We start from the raw sequence: 19,297 nt of genomic DNA on the forward strand, positions 1-19,297 counted from the left end.
CAGTGGCGTGCATGCTTACAGTATAAGGTGGTGCCAGAATTAGAAGCAAAGGACTTAAAACATGCTATATTTCTAAATACAAAATTTAAAAAAATTAAAGAAAAGGCGTACTCAAATAAGTAAGAGGTGGTATATACCATTTCTCAGTTTTATTTTTTTAATGCTGTAATTCATTCTTAAAAGATGGGCCGGTGCCAGGCACCAAATCAACCAGTATAGCCACGCCCCTGGTCGGAATAACATAATCAGTCGGATGGTAAAAGGTTTGAACTGAGATATTGCCAAGTTTAGTTAGAAACTTGAGAAAACTTGCTGGATACCTTTCCAATACATTTGACCATAAGTTCATGAAAAATCACCCGATTTACTTTAAATAAATATTAAAATGCTCTGGAAAACATATTCTTTCAGGCTGTGCAAAAAAATGCAAATAAAAAAAATTCAACTTCTGATTGATTATATCATACATTGACAAAAATACATTTCGACTAGAAAAGAAATTGCCATCACTCTGAAACCAGAAGAGTAGTTACACAAGGTATGTATCAAGTCCGCCAGAAGACCGGTTTTACATACACTTCCAATGAAATTAGAACCAGTATTTTTGACAGCACTCTTTTGTTCCCTTTTGCTGTGATCAGAATAAGTTAATTTCTACCGTTATTTTTGAAGAAATACGGTATCCACCATTTGGCTGATATTATATTTTAAAGAATAAAAGCAGATTTCAGTGCAATTGGCATCAGTTAGATTCGTGAAATATTGATGGTGTTTGCATTCCGCGATATAACATTAACTAAAGAAAGGTGTGTGAGGTGTAAGTAAATACTCATTGGGTTTCGTGTATTTGATTAAACAGTACTCACATTGAAGAGGTCGATTACTTCACGGCTAAAGTGCATTCCAGAATAAGGATTCTTGGTAAAACGGTGTATGCATTCCTTCTTCGGGTCCATTGCTATGCGGCGTTTTATTTTGTAGATAGTATGCGCTTGGCTAAGAAACTAATACCATTGCCATCCTGAAATATAACGGACACAAAATTATGTGTAATCTTGGTCGTTTAAAGTCTGGTTAATACTGTTTAGTGAGAAATACTCATAAACGTAGATCAGAATTACGGGCATATCTAAAATCATAAAACATTTTTTTACAGATTGATCTACGAGTAACTTGCTATCCGTTTTAATATTAAGGGTTATTCTATCACAATTGACTCAAAAAATTATTTATAAAATCTGCTTGGGCATAAGGATCTATCCTTTGATGTTATGAATCGTCATCTGACCGCCATGTTGACAGATACGTTTGCACGCACCTACATAATTTACTACCAGGCCGATTTTGATCGTTAATGGCACAAACGATTAATATCGATCTATGCTAATTTCCACAATGTCATAATATAATAATTGAAATTGACGAGTGCCTGTTCTAAATAGCCTTCATTTCTCCGCAAATATTGCGGAATCTCCCCTAGTTTCTAAAAATACCAAATTATATGTACCACAAATAGATTGAGCTCAAAAGTGCATTATGTTATTAAATTTTCACACGTACACACACAAATAGTCATTCGTTAAACGTTTCAAGATAATATTTGTAACCCGCTGTATCGATCTAGTGTTATTTCGGAATAGATAACCAGACTAAAATGGAATCGTATGCTAAAATATACCGAATCATGTCCTCTAACATCATTACAGTTTAAACGGAATAAACTTTATCTCTTAAAAGAAAGAGTTAGAATTGATAATATTTTCATTGTTCATTTGCTATGTGCAATTTTTAGTAACCGGTCCATCACAACATATCACCGGATTGAAATGACGTGTAACATGTTCTTACAAGCGGACGCTAGATGATACCCAGTTTATATCGAACTATATGAGAACATACAATGACGCACTAGAAGACTTTTGCCTGAAAATAGTTCGACATCTATCTTATTTATAAAGATTGAAGTATCTAAATTTTCCTTCAATAAAATATTGTAGATAGAATAAGAGGTGTTATTATTATATATATATATATATATATATATATATATATATATATATATATATATATATATATATATATATATATATCGTGCACGCTTCTTACAGTATGGATTATATTGATCTTTAAAAATTATTCGCATGCTACAAATACTAGGGGAAATGGGTTTAAGATATATGTTTAAAGTTGTAATTCTTCTATAGGGAAAAGAGCTCTAATTCCAAGAACTGTAGCAATTGGATTCAATTGTGTGATGTCACGTCGCCCAGCAACGGCGGCCATCGTGGTTCTAAACAAAGAAAATCGGTACATTTTATATAGAACTTTTATAGAGCTTTTATAGAACTTTTCATGTCTTGTGATCAGAATGTGTAAAAGTCAAAACATGATCAGATTTTTAATGTTTTTTTTTCCCTCTGGATACGCTTTTATGCTCGTCGGAGAAATATTTCATAAGGGCGTCCGCCCTTGTTCCGATAGTTTAGAGCCAGTTACTAAGTTACCATGCGTCTTTACGAGGGAAGTGACGTTACGACTGTTGACGCGTATTTGGAATAATCTAAAGTTTGAGCTAAACAATTCTTATTCATATTTTTAAGAATGCCATAGATAGAGAGCTCACCAACATAATATTATTTGATTTCGACGAATCATGCATTGTAACTTCTTCTTCTAGGTTCCATGCCTGGTCCAGGCTTCGGATACTGCATGAATTATCTCTCTCCATTCCTCCCTGTCTCTTGCTTTTTCAAACAGCTCTTGGATTGTTAGGTTGGTGAAGCCCTTCAGTTGGTCTATGAGTGTTTTTCTTTGTCTCCCCCGGGCGCGTTTACCAGGTATTTTCCCACAACTTGCCAGGTATTCATTCTTATCTTTCCTTACTATGTGTCCGAAAAAGGATAGTTGTAACATTACGTTGCAAATTATAGGCATTTTGTAATAAATTGAATCTCTCGAATGTATAAAGCAAAGGGCATATCAAATGAATATAAATAGCAAAAATCATAATATAAATGAGAAAGAAAATGATAGATCAAATTTGGCATTTTTTAATAATCTTAATTCTAATATCGTGCCGCTATTTGGTCTTGTGGTATGACACTCGCTTTCGGATAGGAAGATCCTGGGTTCGAGCCTAACTTCATTGATTCCTTGGAAAAGGCTCTTTATTCACACTCTCTCATCGTACTCAGGTGTAAAATGAGTACTTGGCCGTTAACAGCTTTGTCTTTGTCAGAAAAAAAATGTAATATTGCTTAACAGGCTCGTTCTACTTGTTTCGTGTTGCTGTTGCTCAAGGACCTTTTGTAAAGCGCTTTGAGCACGTTTAGTGGATATTGCGCTATAAACGCTCAAATTCTAAAAAAATCTTTCTTTTTTAATTCACTAATCGGGGTACAATTCAAACGGACAAGATACAGTTTGGAGACGGTAAGTAATGTTATCATATTGTATGGGATTACCTTTCAATAGACCGTTTTGGGCCAAAGAGGTAATTGTTGCTATTCGTTTGAATATAATACTCACCACTTCTGCCCTCCAAATCAATTTTTGACCATAAATTAAAAAAACAACAACTACGAGATTTCTTTAAAATTGAGTCTGTTAATGAGAACTAATCACAAAATCCGTAATCTGAACACGTTCTCAAATGACATCAAATAAGATAAGATAAGATATACTTCATTCATCCTTGTATGGAAATTATAATTCTGTATCACAACACAATTCAGTAATATGTAAAAGAAATATGAAATGTAAAGAAATTAAATGAAAAGTTGGCAAAGAATATTAAAAGTCTAAGTTCAGTATATATAGCTTATATATCTTAAAAGTATTCAATTTGCTGAAATATAGATGATATGTGATTAAGTAAAATATTAAAAACACCTGCTCGCAGATAAAAGAAAACACAACACAAACGTTATACAATTATAGTCTAATTGATCCATTATAGTGAGAACTAATCACCAACAGACGGTCGTCTCAAAATAGTAACAAGGAACTGATCGAGGTCGACGTCATTCCTTCAGATGGCTTCACAAGCGTTGGTGACAACTGTTTTTCTGATCGTGTGGATTGCTACAGGTGGATTTGATAATAAAGTGTCTTTTGGTGAGTACATGTTTATGTCTTTAGCTCAATTTACGGCGCTGCACTGCGGCTGACGCCTGTGTTATCCCAGTCTTTCCTTGGAATAGACCCTAGAGAAAAATTTCCCCTTTGAGATGAATAAAGGGAATTTTATTCTATCTATTTATTTAATTTTATTCATTTTTCAACATCTAAATAAAACTTGACATATTACCATTATGAATGGACAGGTCACATTTGTGTCTCGCTGTCTCTTACAGTCCCTCATGGAAAAAAAGAGTTTATCCAGAGTTGTCTTGCATTAACCGGACAAATAATGATATAGTTTCTCAACACTCTCTGAATATGACGTTTGGCTATGGCCGACGTTTAAATACACAGGTCTGATATACGGACCACTTTATGTATACGAAATTTCTGACTTTTTTTTATTGAGCAATATATTGAGACTATTTGACCATTGAATAAAAAGATAAATCTCAAATTTGCCATATAGAAGATTTTGACGTAATTCTCAAATTTTAATGTGAACTGTTGACCCCCATGTTGCTTAATGACTTTGCGTAGCCTTTTCCCCCAAGATCCATTTGATTTTCGTAAGTCTTAGATAATGATTCGATTCCATGAAATTTGAATTGACTCTTTTAGCTCTGCTTTTGTGTAAAACGTTGTACGATTCTTATACACTGTTAGACCTCCTTGTCCATATTATGCTGTGGTCCATTGGATTAAAGTCAGGACTCATTGGAGTCCATTTAATCTTTAGAACTCCATCAAAAGGATTTCTGCTTCGTATTGAAAATCACCTAACATTGATAAAAGGAAAATTTTTAAATAGAAGTTATCCCAATATGCCATTTGGATTTCAACGAGACGAGGTAAAGTTCCACGCCAGTCACACAATACTGCTAAAAACAAGACGCAAGTTTGGAAAATTTCGATATCGTAATTTTTATACAAGTTTGATATAACCGGCATTGTTTCTTAACCTATCATAGATTTTAAATCAAACATAGAAAGTATTAACTTAGGGTATTGTTCTTGTTACTTGCATATTTTCGACTGTTTCTGATCTTTTCTTCGTATTGAAACAACGCACACTGTTTTCCAATTTTGTCTCCTCGCACCTTATATATATATATATATATATATATAATATATATATATATATATATATATATATTATATATATATATATATATATATCGTAAAGCATATTTAGCAGGGTTAACCTTGGAGTTTTGCTATAAAGATATTCATATTTATTTTCTAAAAACATTTAAATTGAAACCGAACTTCTTTTATTCCACAGCTGAAATCATTCTTCAGGATATTCCATCATCAAACGAAAACAATCATAGTTGCGTTAAAAACAAGAGCTCATCATCAATCAAGATATACCCTATATGTACTTCCGGTTATTCCTCTTACACGCGAACAAAGAAATGCATCCGAGCTTTCCACAACGTCAGAACCAATTGGATAAAGGCCAGGGCTGCTTGTCAGAAAGATGGAGGTGACTTGGTCGTCATACCCGACAAGTCCTATTATTCTTTCATCCTAGGGTTTCTGAGATCCAATATAAATTACTGGATAGGTCTAAAGAACACTCACAGCCCATCAGAAAACCCAAAATATTCTTACAAGTGGATTGAAGGAAAGTCACTGACATATCACAACTGGTTTCCTAACCAACCTGACTATCAGCTCACTGGAAGAGAGGACGCCGAGACGTGTGGACAACTATACGGAAAATATGGTTGGGATGATAAATACTGTAATGTTAATGATCAGTACATATGTGAACATGACTTTTTTGAATCGGAATTTTGTCCCGGTGAGGGCTGGATAATGAACAGACGAGACAAAATGTGCTACAAGGTACAAGTCGATGCAAAGACATTTGAGGATGCTAGACAAATGTGTCAAAAGAGTGGTGGTGACTTGGTGTCTCTCGATAAGGACGAAGCAAAGCAATATGTTATACGTAAGTAAACGGTTTTACAAAGCATAATAATATGAAATGTGTGATTCGGGGTGTAAAACATTAGTATGGCGGGATGGGGCGGGGGTCCTCATAGCTCAGTTGGTAGAGCACTCGCTTCACATGCAAAGGGACAGAGATCGATCCCGGGTGCAGTCGAGATATTTTTATGATCCCACCTCCCCCCACCCCCCGCCCCATCCATCCAGCAGTGAATGGGTATCTGAGTCCGTTCGATTTGGCGGAAAGTACTTTGCGATAGACTAGCGTCCCATCGAAAGGATAGCAAGCAATTGCTGTTGTCCGTTTCACGCTACAGAAACCGGGATAAACTCCGGTTCCATGGACCGAATGGCTCTGAAGGACTACTATGGCGGGATGATCCAGATCCAAAAAAAAAGGCAAGTTCGAGACAAACTGCTCAAAAACATGATATCTTGGTTGGAGCCTTTCAGAATATTATATCCATTTCTTTCAATAAAACATATAAAACCATCGCAAGTCTAATATCTGTGGACATGGATTAATTTGTCAGCATCTTAGTCAACTTGACATAATGCCGTTTTAAGGCGATAGGTCACGTATTCCACTGGTCTATGGGTTAGTGAAGCCTTTTTCAGGTAGTTTTAAGAATGCTCGATACATTTAATTACAGAATGTAATGCTGGTGGAATAGAGAGAAAATTAATAAATCAATCGTCATAAATGACGCGACGTAGATTGCAGTTTGTTGCTATCCCGCAAAAGGATTCAATGGTCTGATGTCACGTCCGCCCTGCAACCAGGAGCTTGGTTCTAAACAAAGAAAATCGGCACTTTTTTTTCTTCATGCTGGCTAGTACTGTTTTTCACATGTCATGCGACCAGAATGTATAAAAGTCAAAACATGATCAGATTTATTATATTTTTCTCTGGATACACGTTTATGCTCGTCGTCCGCTATTGTTCCATAGTTGAGAACCAGTTACTAAGTTACTATGCGTCATTACGAGGGAAATGACGTCACGACTGTTGAAGCCTATGCCGAGCATAAGTGATTTTGAAAGCGTTATTCTTCACACTAAAATAAATAATAAGCATCCAAAATATGCGCACTATGACTGAAGATTAATGAATATAACATTCTCCAAAACAAAGACAAAAAGGACAAATTATTTTGTTGCAAGCGCCCCCCCCCCCCCCCCCCCCACTCTTTCCAAAAAAAAAGAATGAACCCGAAGAAATAGATACAAACAAAATTTAAAAAAGAAAAAAGAAAAGAACAAAAAACAACAAAAAAACAAAATGACATTACCAAATGTGAAACCTCTATTCCCACAGTATTGCATAATTTAGAGTAAGCATTTTGCACATGTGTATTATGATATTTAAATTTCTATTAATTATTTTCAGGTCTAATTGCTCCAACCATCAGCACACACGCTCGATTTTGGATTGGGTTGAAAATGACAGATAGACATGGCAAAAAAGTTTTTGGTTGGTTGAACGGGAAAATTCTGAAGGATTCGACACCGACTTGGTTCACATATTACAAAGATGAATTCTGTGGTACACTCCACCACCGTCGAGACTTATACTTATATTCTGATAGGCAATGTTATTATAAACTACCCTCAATATGCTGGAAAAACCCGTCTACGGATCATCTTGTGTTGACTTGTCCTCACGGTTACACCTCTTACGTCACTGATACGTCACAATGGGGCAGCACGTGCCTGCTCGTTGAAAACGTTGACAAGGAATCTTACACTGGCGCTGTGGGAAAATGTCGGAATGCTGGAGGTGATTTGTTCAAGGTTAATGCAAAGTATGTATTAAAAAATTCATTTATAACAGTGAATCTAATCGCCTCTTTTAGTCAATACTGGGTTAACGATAAAGGCTGTACTGCTTACAACAAGGTGAGCAACATTTTTTCTAAGGCAGCTTGCGCGGATAAAAATCATTACATTTGTCAACATTTTGGATATATGAAAAGCACAGTCAATTTAAATCGATTGAAGGACAATATTGTCAATAACACGATATATCATGTCTCTCATGATGGTAAGAATAAAGACTTCTCTCTTAATAACATATGTCATATCAAGGAACTGGCGAAACTTTATCGATTGCTAGATACCAATTCATCAAAAAGTATATCGATAATCACTAACTTGAACATCAATAGAATATCACAACACTGTTCAAATCAGAATTTTCAAAAGAACTGTTTTGCTGAGATAAAAGTAAGTCGGCCTTCATATGTGATGGATGACTCCCAAACAAAAATAGACTTTGCGGTAGACAAGTTACTATGTCTTTGTCCCAAGCCTGTATTACAAGTGTCAATAAATTTCCTGAAGAACGTATCATCACCCAAAAATGGCTCCGTCGTCCCAAAGAACCTCTGTCCATGTAGCTGCACCACTGCAAAAGTTAACTTCAACCCGACAAAGAGAGAACTTGCTGGAATTATCTCCAAAATACAAAAGGGACTCAAAGTGGACACTCGAGGACTGTCTTCAAAGAGAAACAGGAAAGTGTCTGCTGGAGATAACCGTCCTGAAAGTCAGACCATGGGTGCTGTAGCGGTACTGCTGTGTTTACTTCCGCTTGGCTTTCTCATCACAATCGACGCGACCCGTTACTGGCAATATCTGAATCGTAAAAACAGATTTCGAGGAAAAAAGAAAAGAGTACCGTCGATTCGGATAACTTTGTCTCAAGGGGAAACTTTGCCGTTGTAAATTTGGAGCATTTTGAATAATTTCATCTTTGTTGCAGTTAAAAGTCTTGCATATTGATCAAAGGAAATAATTGCCTCAAAACAAAACAATCTCTTAGTTGTCCAAAATTTAAGAGGCAAAGTTTCCCCTTTAAACAAAGTTACCCCAGTTGACGGTTCTAAAAGAATACCATTAATTACTTGACATTTATTAACAAAAGATATACTCATCTTGCTGCTGTGATAATTTCTATTGGATTTAAACTGTGTCATTACTGTTTTAATACTGTCAAGAGGTTTTTGATCAGTGCCCTCAAGCAATAGATAGAGCACCTACAATTTCCAGACACTGTAGCATCCATAAAATAATTCAATCATTCACAAGAATAGACGATTACAGGTACACTTTGTATCCTATAAAAACCAGGGAACGTTCTATCACAAAAATATAGATCTAGTAGACAAAATGGGTTTAGGCGCTTTTAAAACATCATTTGGTCTCAAGAAAATTACAAGAAATTTATATCTATATATTATATAATAATAATAATAATAATAATAATAATAATAATAATAATAATAATAATAATAATAAATAATAATGATAATAATAATAATAATAATAATATAATAATAATAATGATAATAATAATAATAATATAATAATAATAATAATAATAATAATAATATAATAAATAATAATAATAATAATAATAATAATAAATAATAATAATAATAATAATAATAAATAATAATAATTAATATAATAAAATAATAATAATAATAATAATAATAATAATACACATTTATACAGCGCTCATTCTCGTGTAAAACACAGACTCTGGGCACTTTAGAATATAAATTACCAATTTTGAGTGGAAAAAAAAGGCAATGCAATGAATTCATAGCCAAATCATAGCGTCAATCAAAGCAAATTTAATAAAGATTTGTCTTGGGATTCTTTTTAAAGGCAGGTAAAGACTTACACTCCCTCAGACCACGTGGTAGTTCATTCCAAATCTTGGGGCCGAAACAAGCAAACGATCTATCAAATTTTGTTCTCGGCCTTTTTTTCCGAAATTTTCGTTTTGTCATTACTTGAAAATCGATTCTTTCGACAAGTGTGTCATCCGAAAACAGGTCTTGAAATCATTTCATAATCAAGGGTTAATTTTTTTTTAACAGCGCATTTATATAGTGCAATATCCTCTAAACGTGCTCACAGCGCTTTACAAGGTGTCCCTGACCAACAGCAACATGGGACATATAGATAGAACAAAGTTGACGTCACTCAGGCCTTTGTTATTGTTTTTTGCCATTCATGTTTATTAGAAAGTCTCACTAAATGGTATTAACCAGACTATAAACGATAACGGTTACACGTAGTTGTGTGTGTTTGTCCGTTATACTTCCGAATGGCAATGTTACACAGTTCCTCTCCGCCTCCCCTCTTTTCACTTAATTAATTGCGCACCTTTTAGAAATATCTAGTATTCTATTTTAATTCGTGCTTCCTTACAAAGGAGCATACTATTTCCTGCCAACCAATGTTTTGTTTATTCATCTTCACTACGCCACTATCACATTATCTCATTCATCTGTAGTGTTTCATTCATCCTGTTTTGTTGATAAATGGGAAACCCGAAACGTTAATTTACTCTGTTTTTGTAAATAAATTGAAGTTTACATTCAATTTCACATTATTATTTATTTCTTCTAGCTTCGAGCAGCAACATTTACATCAAAAAACCGTCACAGCATTATCCCGGCTCATGCTGGATGAAAAATCAAGCCGAGTTTGGGTTCCCGACTTCCCATAGTGGGCATGGAGGTATTGCTGTGTCTTCTATCCCTATATCTGTTTTCCAACCTGCTTTCTGTCCTTGTCGTGGAATGAGGTTATTTGGTTTTGTCCCGGCCCTGGTCGGATACCCTGGCTGAGAGGGAAACAGTCGAATGTATAGTTAGTTTTGTGAGATGAAATGTTTTTCCTTGTAAATCATCTCTTTGTTATGCCCTGTGTTATGTTTCATTTACATGTTTTATATGATTTGCAAACATTTGAGTGTGTTCCTCTTAGTTTGGACCCGTGCTTAATGTCAAAATGAGACATTTAGGTGATCTCAAACTAAGAACTTTGATAACGTGCTCTTGAAATCTACATCTGTTTCCTATTTGAACCAATTTCCCTTTGTCTTACCTTTTCTTGAGTGCTTTAATTTTAATTATAGAACATATTTCTATCCCATTTTCTTCCTTTTTACTGGCACTGATATGACCTTAATGTGTCGCAAGTGCTGTAAAAAACAAAACAAACAAAAACAATGAAAATCAAAGACTCATTCAGATCTTCAACTCCTGTCTCATATAACTGAACAATCGAGATTACTACTCGAAGATGAATGGTGAGGTGTTCAATAAATGAATAGCAGACACAAATCTCCCTGCTCTTGATAGACCATCGATCATAATAATGGATAATGCGTCTTATCAGATTATTGGGAGTCCAGATGATGAGATACCAATATATTCGATCACAATGCCATGAAAACCAACATATTAATCAGTAAACTGCATGCTCTAAACCTTCCCCATTACCTCATCAACTGGTATAACGACTTTCTCATCGATCGCCCCCAACATGTCAGAGTTGGCTCAAATATATCATCAGTAAAAACTCTTTCAAACGGATGCCCACAAGGGTGTGTAAGCTCACCTCTACTTTACATCCTCAATACAAACGATTGTGTGGCTAGCTTTGATAACTGCCAACTCATCAAGTATGCTGATGACACCGCTATACTCGGCCTGCTCAATGATTTCGTTTCCGAATTTAAATACACTGAGCAAGTTAGTAAATTCAGCAAATGGTGTGTCGATAACTGTCTAGAGCTCAATGTAACAAAAACAAAGGAACAACTGTTTGATCACAGAAAAATAGGAAAAAGAGCAAGACAAATAACAAAAATTAACAATCAGGCGGTTGAAATTGTTGAAACGTTTAAATACCTTGGTGTAACTATAGATAACAGTCTAAGATTTGAATTGCACACCAACAATGTCATCAAAAAATGTAAACAGCGCTTGTATATACTCAGAAAATTCAGGCCTTTCAATTTGAACAGAAAGACCATGATACAAATCTGCAAGTCATTAATATTGAGTATCGTTTCATTTGGCATTACAATGTGGTATGGAAGCTGTGGAAAAAAAAGAAAAATCCAAACTAAACATACTTCAGAGAGGCTTAACATAATTAACTACCGACTTAGAACCATACCAATTATATTATCCAGTTGAGAAATTTTAACATCAAGAAATAGTTATCCGTGAGAAAAATTCAACTTCTAGCTCTAACGTATTAGAAGAATAATTATGACAAATCGACATAAGCATATTCATTCAACGCATAAATTACTTAACAAATTTTGTAAAAATGTAGAAGAATGAAATATCATTGCAGCAGTGGCGTGAATCTCTCATCGATTTCCGTCCGTCTCCATCATCCACATATGCACCATTCATTCATCATCTCATTCATCATCATTATCATCGATCATCATTTCCCTCATCATCATACATCACATCATCATCATCATCTTCATCTCATCATCATCATCATCTCATCATCATCATAATCATCGCATCATCACTATCATCATCATATATATCATCATCATCACATTCATTCAATCTCACAATCATCCCATCTTCTCTTAATAAAACATTTTTAAATAGTTATCTGCTGTTCCAGCAATATATCTATGTTCTGTCTGTCTTATTTTGTGAATGTATTATGTAATGTAGTATGTACTGTTGTTATGTATTATGTATGTATTATGTCTGATAATAAAATGTTTTGATATGTATGTATGTATGTATGTATGTATGTATGTATTTATGTATGTTGTATGTATGTATGTATGTATGTATGTTGTATGTATGTATGTATGTATGTATGCGCTCATTTCTTTTGTATACATGTGTAGAAACACTGTGCAAGCGTATATGTTCGTGTATGGCTGTGTCTGTATTTGTAAACTGTTGATGTTCATACCATGAACCAAACTGAGCATTGTTTACCTCACATGAATTACCTTTAATTTGGACAATAAAGATTATTATTATTATTATTATTATTATTATTATTATTATTATTATTATTATTATTATTATTATTATTATTATTATTATTATTATTATTATTATTATATTATTATTATTATAAAAGAACGGGTTCATTCGAAAAAAATCACATTTGCAGATGACTTGTGCGGCTATGTGGTCTAGTGGTATGCCACTCGCTTTCGGATCGGAAGGTCCTGGGTTCGAGCCTCGCGCTCGGCGCATAGTTGAGTCCTTGGAAAAGGCTCTTTACTCACATTTTCTCACCGTACTCAGGTGTAAAATGCGTAACTGGCCGTTAACAGCGTTGTCTTTGTCCAAAATATTGTAATATAGCCTAACAGGCGTCATGTCCCATCCTACATGTTAAATGTTGCTGTTTACCCCTTGTAAAGCGCTTGAGCACATTTAGTGGATATTGCGCTTTATAAAGCTCAATTCAAAGCTCAATTCAATACTTCAGTGAAAACAGAACCCTTATCCCTTGTCAAGCAGTGTGACAAATAGACAAGATAATTCACCATTTGGACACGTCAGCGTTTTACTCACATCCTACCACTCGTTTGAACTTGTTTGGGACAAAGTGAAAGGTTCAGCACTGCCATACCTGGAATACCATATTTTTTCTAAATTGTGGCGATAGAAATGTCTTCAAATATCGATCGATTTAAATGACCCTCATCTTCGCAAAAATATCTCAAACCTGGGATCCCTCATTCTTTCACCCCTTCCTTTATCTGTCACTCACTCCCCTTACCTTTGCAAAAAAATGTCCTTTGTGGCGATAGAGTCTACCACCTTACCTTCAGCGAACAACACACGATGGCATGGATCCCTTGTATTGTTGCTTTTCCAGTCGTGGGCAGGTGTCCAGAGACCTAACGTTTGTTTCGAACTCGGAATAATATACTTCTATCAAGAAAGGGCGAGAGTCAATAATATCATGAATAGGGTAGACTCTTGCCGGTTGAAAGTGGTGGGTGCTACGCTCTACGAAAGATGGGGACTTTTATTTTTAGAAACTTTTGTTGACATTCCAACTACTGGAAGGGTTACTGAGTTTGTTTTTTAAAAGATTGACTCATGTTCTAGATTGTAACTGATAACCCTCTCCTTACCATCTAATGAGAAATCGTCACATTTGTTACGATGCAACCGTCACTTTTCTCATCCAGATTTCATTTCTTTCTGCTATAACTATAAAAACTCGACATTCTATTAATAGATCTCGTTTTGTCGAACAACAGTATGCATAGAATGTGCTTGTTGTTTTTCTGTTTGAGTAAGAAATATCTGTCTTTGTGTTGGGTGGATGTGAAGTTTTGGGAAAAAATTTGAAAATTGCTGGTAAGGAGAAGGTTAACCAATTAAAAAACACACCATTATACATCAGATTATGAAAAGTGTGTTCTCTGAAAAAGTACCCGAATCAATCCACTGTATGAGCATGAAGCAGACTTGAGTAAAGAAAACGTCAACTAAAATTGGAATCGTTTGGTCTCGCGTTCAAGGCTGGTGATTAGGAACTTTTCGAGCTGGAAAACGTAACCCACAAAATAGATCTCCCATTTATTGTTGTTTACATTGTATATAATATACTTTTAGTAGAATAAAACGTGCGAAAAAAATTTATACTACTTAAATTCATCATAGATGGCAAAATTACTTAAAAAATCAGGGTCCAAATAGTTCTTGTTTTGTTCACACATACAAGAGCATTAATTTTGAATAATTAACTTAACAGTAATTTTTGATCAATTTTATCGTTTGATTAATAAAATATCAATATCTAGACAGTATATTTGATGCTTGATCGAATTTGAATGAGTATGTGCTTCTTTCGCAACCTAACAACCACATATTTATTGTTATATTTTTCTATAATTTGTTATGGAAAATGATTTGATATCGATGGTACAAGCATTTAATCGATTATCATAGCATGCCATTCTCACAAAAGGTTTTGCTCATGGTTAATTATTAAAAAACAAGATATCTCGATCAAATTGATCCAAAAAAAAAAAAATCAAAAAAAATCAAAAAAAAAAAAATAAAAAAATATGCAAGCACAGACAATAATAAAATACTTTCGTAAGAATAAATATTCAATGAAGTTTTTCTCTATAGTTGTTTTCCCCCTTTGGAAATCAGCGATATGAGTTCTTGAATATGAATTGACAGCACAAAATATCGATATTTGATTGGTTCGGAAGGAAGTTGTAAAAGCAGAAACAGTGCAGAAGTATCATGGATTTATTTCAAAGCGGGGTGGCGCACCACTGACTTGTATGCACCAATGGACATTCTAAATTGATTTATTATTCCGCCATAACGCTGAGGTCAATAATTCACGTGAGATCCCCGTGCACCATTCAGCGCATCGGTAATGAATAATATTTCCGACTAAACCATTGGTTAAACAATACATAATAATGAACTCTGATAATACTCTAATGAGATTATGATGATAGATGCAATAAGTGATGAGGATATGTGTTATGATTGATTTTAATAACATAATAATATTAATAATAATAATGATAATAAAAATAATATTAATAATAATATTAATGATAATGATGGGTATGATGATGATGATGATGATGATGATGATGATGATGATGATGATGATGATGATGATGATGATGATGATTATAACAATAATAATAATGATAATAGTAATAATAATAATACTAATAATAACAATAATAATAATAATAATAATACTAATAATAATATATAATAATACTACTACTACTACTACTACTACTACTACTACTACTATACTACTACTACTAATAATAATAATAATAATAATAATAATAATAATAATAATAATAATAGTAATAATAATAATAATAATAATAATATAATAATAATAATAATAATAATAATAATAATAAGTAATAATATAATAATAATAATAATAATAATAATAATAATAATAATATAATAATAATAATAATAATAATAATAATAATAATAATAATAATAATAATAATAATAATAATAATAATAATAATAATAATAATAATAATAATAATAATAATAATAATAATGATTATAATTTAAAGGACGAGATTTCTGGCCAAATATTTAAATATGAGTTTTTTCCAGAGCACGATAGAATTGTCAACGTTCCATGGAAAGGAAGTTAGGTTAATGTAGAGACTGAAGTATAGGAATACCATCAAAAGTAAAATATTAAGATTATAGATTTAAACCACTAAAATTCTAACCGAAACCATTATATACTACAAACTACACAATTGGATTCAATAGTTTGATGTCACGTCGCCCAGCAACGGTGGCCATAGTGGTTCTAAACAAAGAAAATCGGTACTTTTTATTCTTCATGCTGGCTAGAGCTTTTCATATGTCTTGTGATCAGAATGTGTAAAAGTCAAAACATGATCAGATTTATAATGTTTTGTTTCCCCTCTGGACACGCTTTTATACTCGTCGGAGAAATATTTCATAAGGGCGTTCGCCATTGTTCCGATAGTTTAGAGCCAGTGTTACTAAGTTACCATTCGTCATTACGAGGGAAGAGACGTTACGACTGTTGAAGCGTATTCCTGTGGGGGTTCCGATAGCTCAGTTGGTAGAGCACTCGCTTCACACGCAAAGGAAGCGAGATCTATCCCAGGTGCAGTCGAGATTTTTTTTCTGTTCCCCCCCCCCCCCTGTCAATCCAACAGTGAATGGGTCTGTTAGGTTTTGCGGAGGGTACTTTGCGATAGACTAGCGTCCTATCTAAAAGGTAGCAAGCAAATGCTATTGTCCGTTCACGCTATAGAAACCAGGAGAAGCTCCGGCTCCTTGGGCCGAATGGCTCTGAACGACTACAACATTCCTGAAAAATATAAGATAGTGTGGCGACCAGTTATGTCGGTGCTTCGCACGAACATTTGTCTTACATTTTAAGCACTACGACGCACTTCTATTGTATTCAATGTTTACTTCCGTTTTCTTAGTCTTGTACGGTTCGTCCTCTGATCCATACAATCAATCCAAGTTCTATCCACTATTAAACGTTAGCAATAATCTATACACGGATTTTGTTATTACTTTATTGTATCATTACTGACTATTTCTACATTGGTGACCCCGACGTGATTACGTAAAATGGCTCAACCAGATCTCTCACAACAAGTCGCGAATTTGACAGGCCAACTACAGGCTCTTGCTGCTTCCACCAACTTCCGTGAACAACAAATCAACTCTGTCTCCATCAAGCTCCCGGAATTCTGGACTAAATCACCGGAGGTTTGGTTCGCAAGAGTGGAGGCACAGTTCAACACCAAGAAAATTACTCAGGATCAGACAAGGTACGACTATGTTGTCAGTTCTCTTGACATAAATACTGCAGAAGAAATTCAGTCACTGCTAGTAAATGCAAAAAAATACAGTGCGTTTGACCGCAAACTGCTCGCCGCTTACAGCGCTGTCAAACACTTCAGGCATTTCCTGGAAGGTAGGGCATTTACATTATTCACAGACCACAAACCACTTGTCTCCGCTCTCATCAGTCAAACTGACCGCTCGCCTCGACAAACAAGACACTTGTCTTACATCGCCGAATTCACCACTGATATTCAGCATATCACAGGTCAATTTAACGTGGTAGCTGATGCCTTCTCGCGTTTTAATATTATGACGCCCACAGACTCAGCCATTTGTTCCATTACTGATTTCACTAAACTTGCATATGACCAGGTTCACTCACAGGAAATGGAATCTTATCGCAAATCTACCACAGGTCTTACACTTAAGAACATTCCATTTGGTTCATCCACAGTCTTGTGTGACACTTCAACAGGCGCAACACGCCCCATTCTTCCAACGTCATGGACTCGACAAATTTTTGACCAGATTCACGGTCTCTCCCACGCCGGCGCACGGCCCACACAACGCGCCATCAGTCAACGTTTCGTTTGGCATGGGATGAAAAGAGACATACGTAAATGGTGTAAAGAGTGTCATCATTGTCAATCTTCCAAAGTGCATAGGCACACCCGAGCACCACTTGTCGACCGGCCACTACCAACGAATCGATTTAGTAGCCTCCATGTTGATCTCGTTGGACCACTACCCATCAGCCAAGGTATGACTTACTTGTTTACAGTCATCGATCGCTTCACGAGGTGACCAGAGGCAATTCCTCTTCCAGATGCTCATGCTTCTACCTGTGCTCAAGCTTTGATACACCATTGGATTTCCCGATTTGGTGTTCCTGAAAACATTACTTCCGACCGTGGCGCACAATTCACATCGGCACTTTGGACAGAGTGCAACAGGTGTTTGGGCATCAACGTCAACCGAACAACCGCATATCACCCTCAAGCAAATGGGATGATTGAACGATTCCATCGCCAACTGAAGGCAGCACTGAAAGCCCGGACCACAGGCACAAACTGGTATTCGGAGATACCCATTGTGTTGCTGGGGATTCGTACATCCTGGCGAGAGGACTCTGGCTGTTCCCCCGCTGATTTAGTCTACGGTTCAACCCTTCGTCTTCCAGGAGAGTTTTTGTCGTCGACTGGTCCTGAAACATCTACACCAAAGTCAGAATTCGTTCAGCGGCTACAAAACACAATACGTTCCATGAAACCACCACCCCCCAAGTTTCACGGCCAACAGTCCACATATGTGCCATCCAACCTGGCATCTACTGGTTACATTTATGTGAGAATTGACTCGCACAGACATCCGCTCCAGCGTCCATACGACGGCCCTTATCGGATTATTGACAAAAGGGACAAATATTTCATTTTGGACATGAAAGGTTGCTCTGAAAAGATTTCCATCGATCGACTAAAAACTGCACACCTCTCACACTCAGACACTAACATCAGCCACACAACAGCCAACCCAAAACCATTGACATTACCTCATTCAGATGACACGCAACTGAAACGCGTGAATTCGACCCCTGTCACGAGACGCCTGGCGACAACAACTCGATCAGGTCGAGAATCTCGGCTACCACCAAGATTCCGCTGAACAACTGTTGCGCCCCGCTGGGGGAGGGGTAGTGTGGCGACCAGTTATGTCGGTGCTTCGCACGAACATTGTCTTACATTTTAAGCACTACGACGCACTTCTATTGTATTCAATGTTTACTTCCGTTTTCTTAGTCTTGTACGGTTCGTCCTCTGATCCATACAATCAATCCAAGTTCTATCCACTATTAAACGTTAGCAATAATCTATACACGGATTTTGTTATTACTTTATTGTATCATTACTGACTATTTCTACAATAGCCTGGATCGAAAGTTATTTTTATGAACAAAAATTGCCCAAATATTTGTGTGCTCATTGTTCTAATTGAAACACTCTCAAACCAACGTATAATATTATCGTCCATTCTTTTATGGG

General features: G+C 35.5%; 1 protein-coding gene across 1 annotated transcript; it reads left to right on the forward strand.

Annotated features, from left to right (window-relative positions):
- The first annotated feature begins 18,266 nt into the window (after positions 1–18,266).
- Positions 18,267–18,920, forward strand: LOC144979156 (uncharacterized). The gene has a single exon (XM_078925760.1). It carries the CDS (start codon positions 18,267–18,269, stop codon positions 18,918–18,920), a length of 654 nt encoding a protein of 217 aa, XP_078781886.1.
- Positions 18,921–19,297: the final 377 nt, after the last annotated feature.

The sequence above is a fragment of the Berghia stephanieae genome, chromosome 9, assembly GCF_034508935.2.
Source record: "Berghia stephanieae isolate SIO BIC M18660-M18661 chromosome 9, UCSD_Bste_1.3, whole genome shotgun sequence".
In the NCBI taxonomy this organism is placed as follows: domain Eukaryota; kingdom Metazoa; phylum Mollusca; class Gastropoda; order Nudibranchia; family Aeolidiidae; genus Berghia; species Berghia stephanieae.

What these genes read in the sequence shown, in the direction of transcription:
- LOC144979156 (XM_078925760.1), top strand. Translation starts at nt 18,267, where the DNA reads ATGATTGAACGATTCCATCGCCAACTGAAGGCAGCACTGAAAGCCCGG.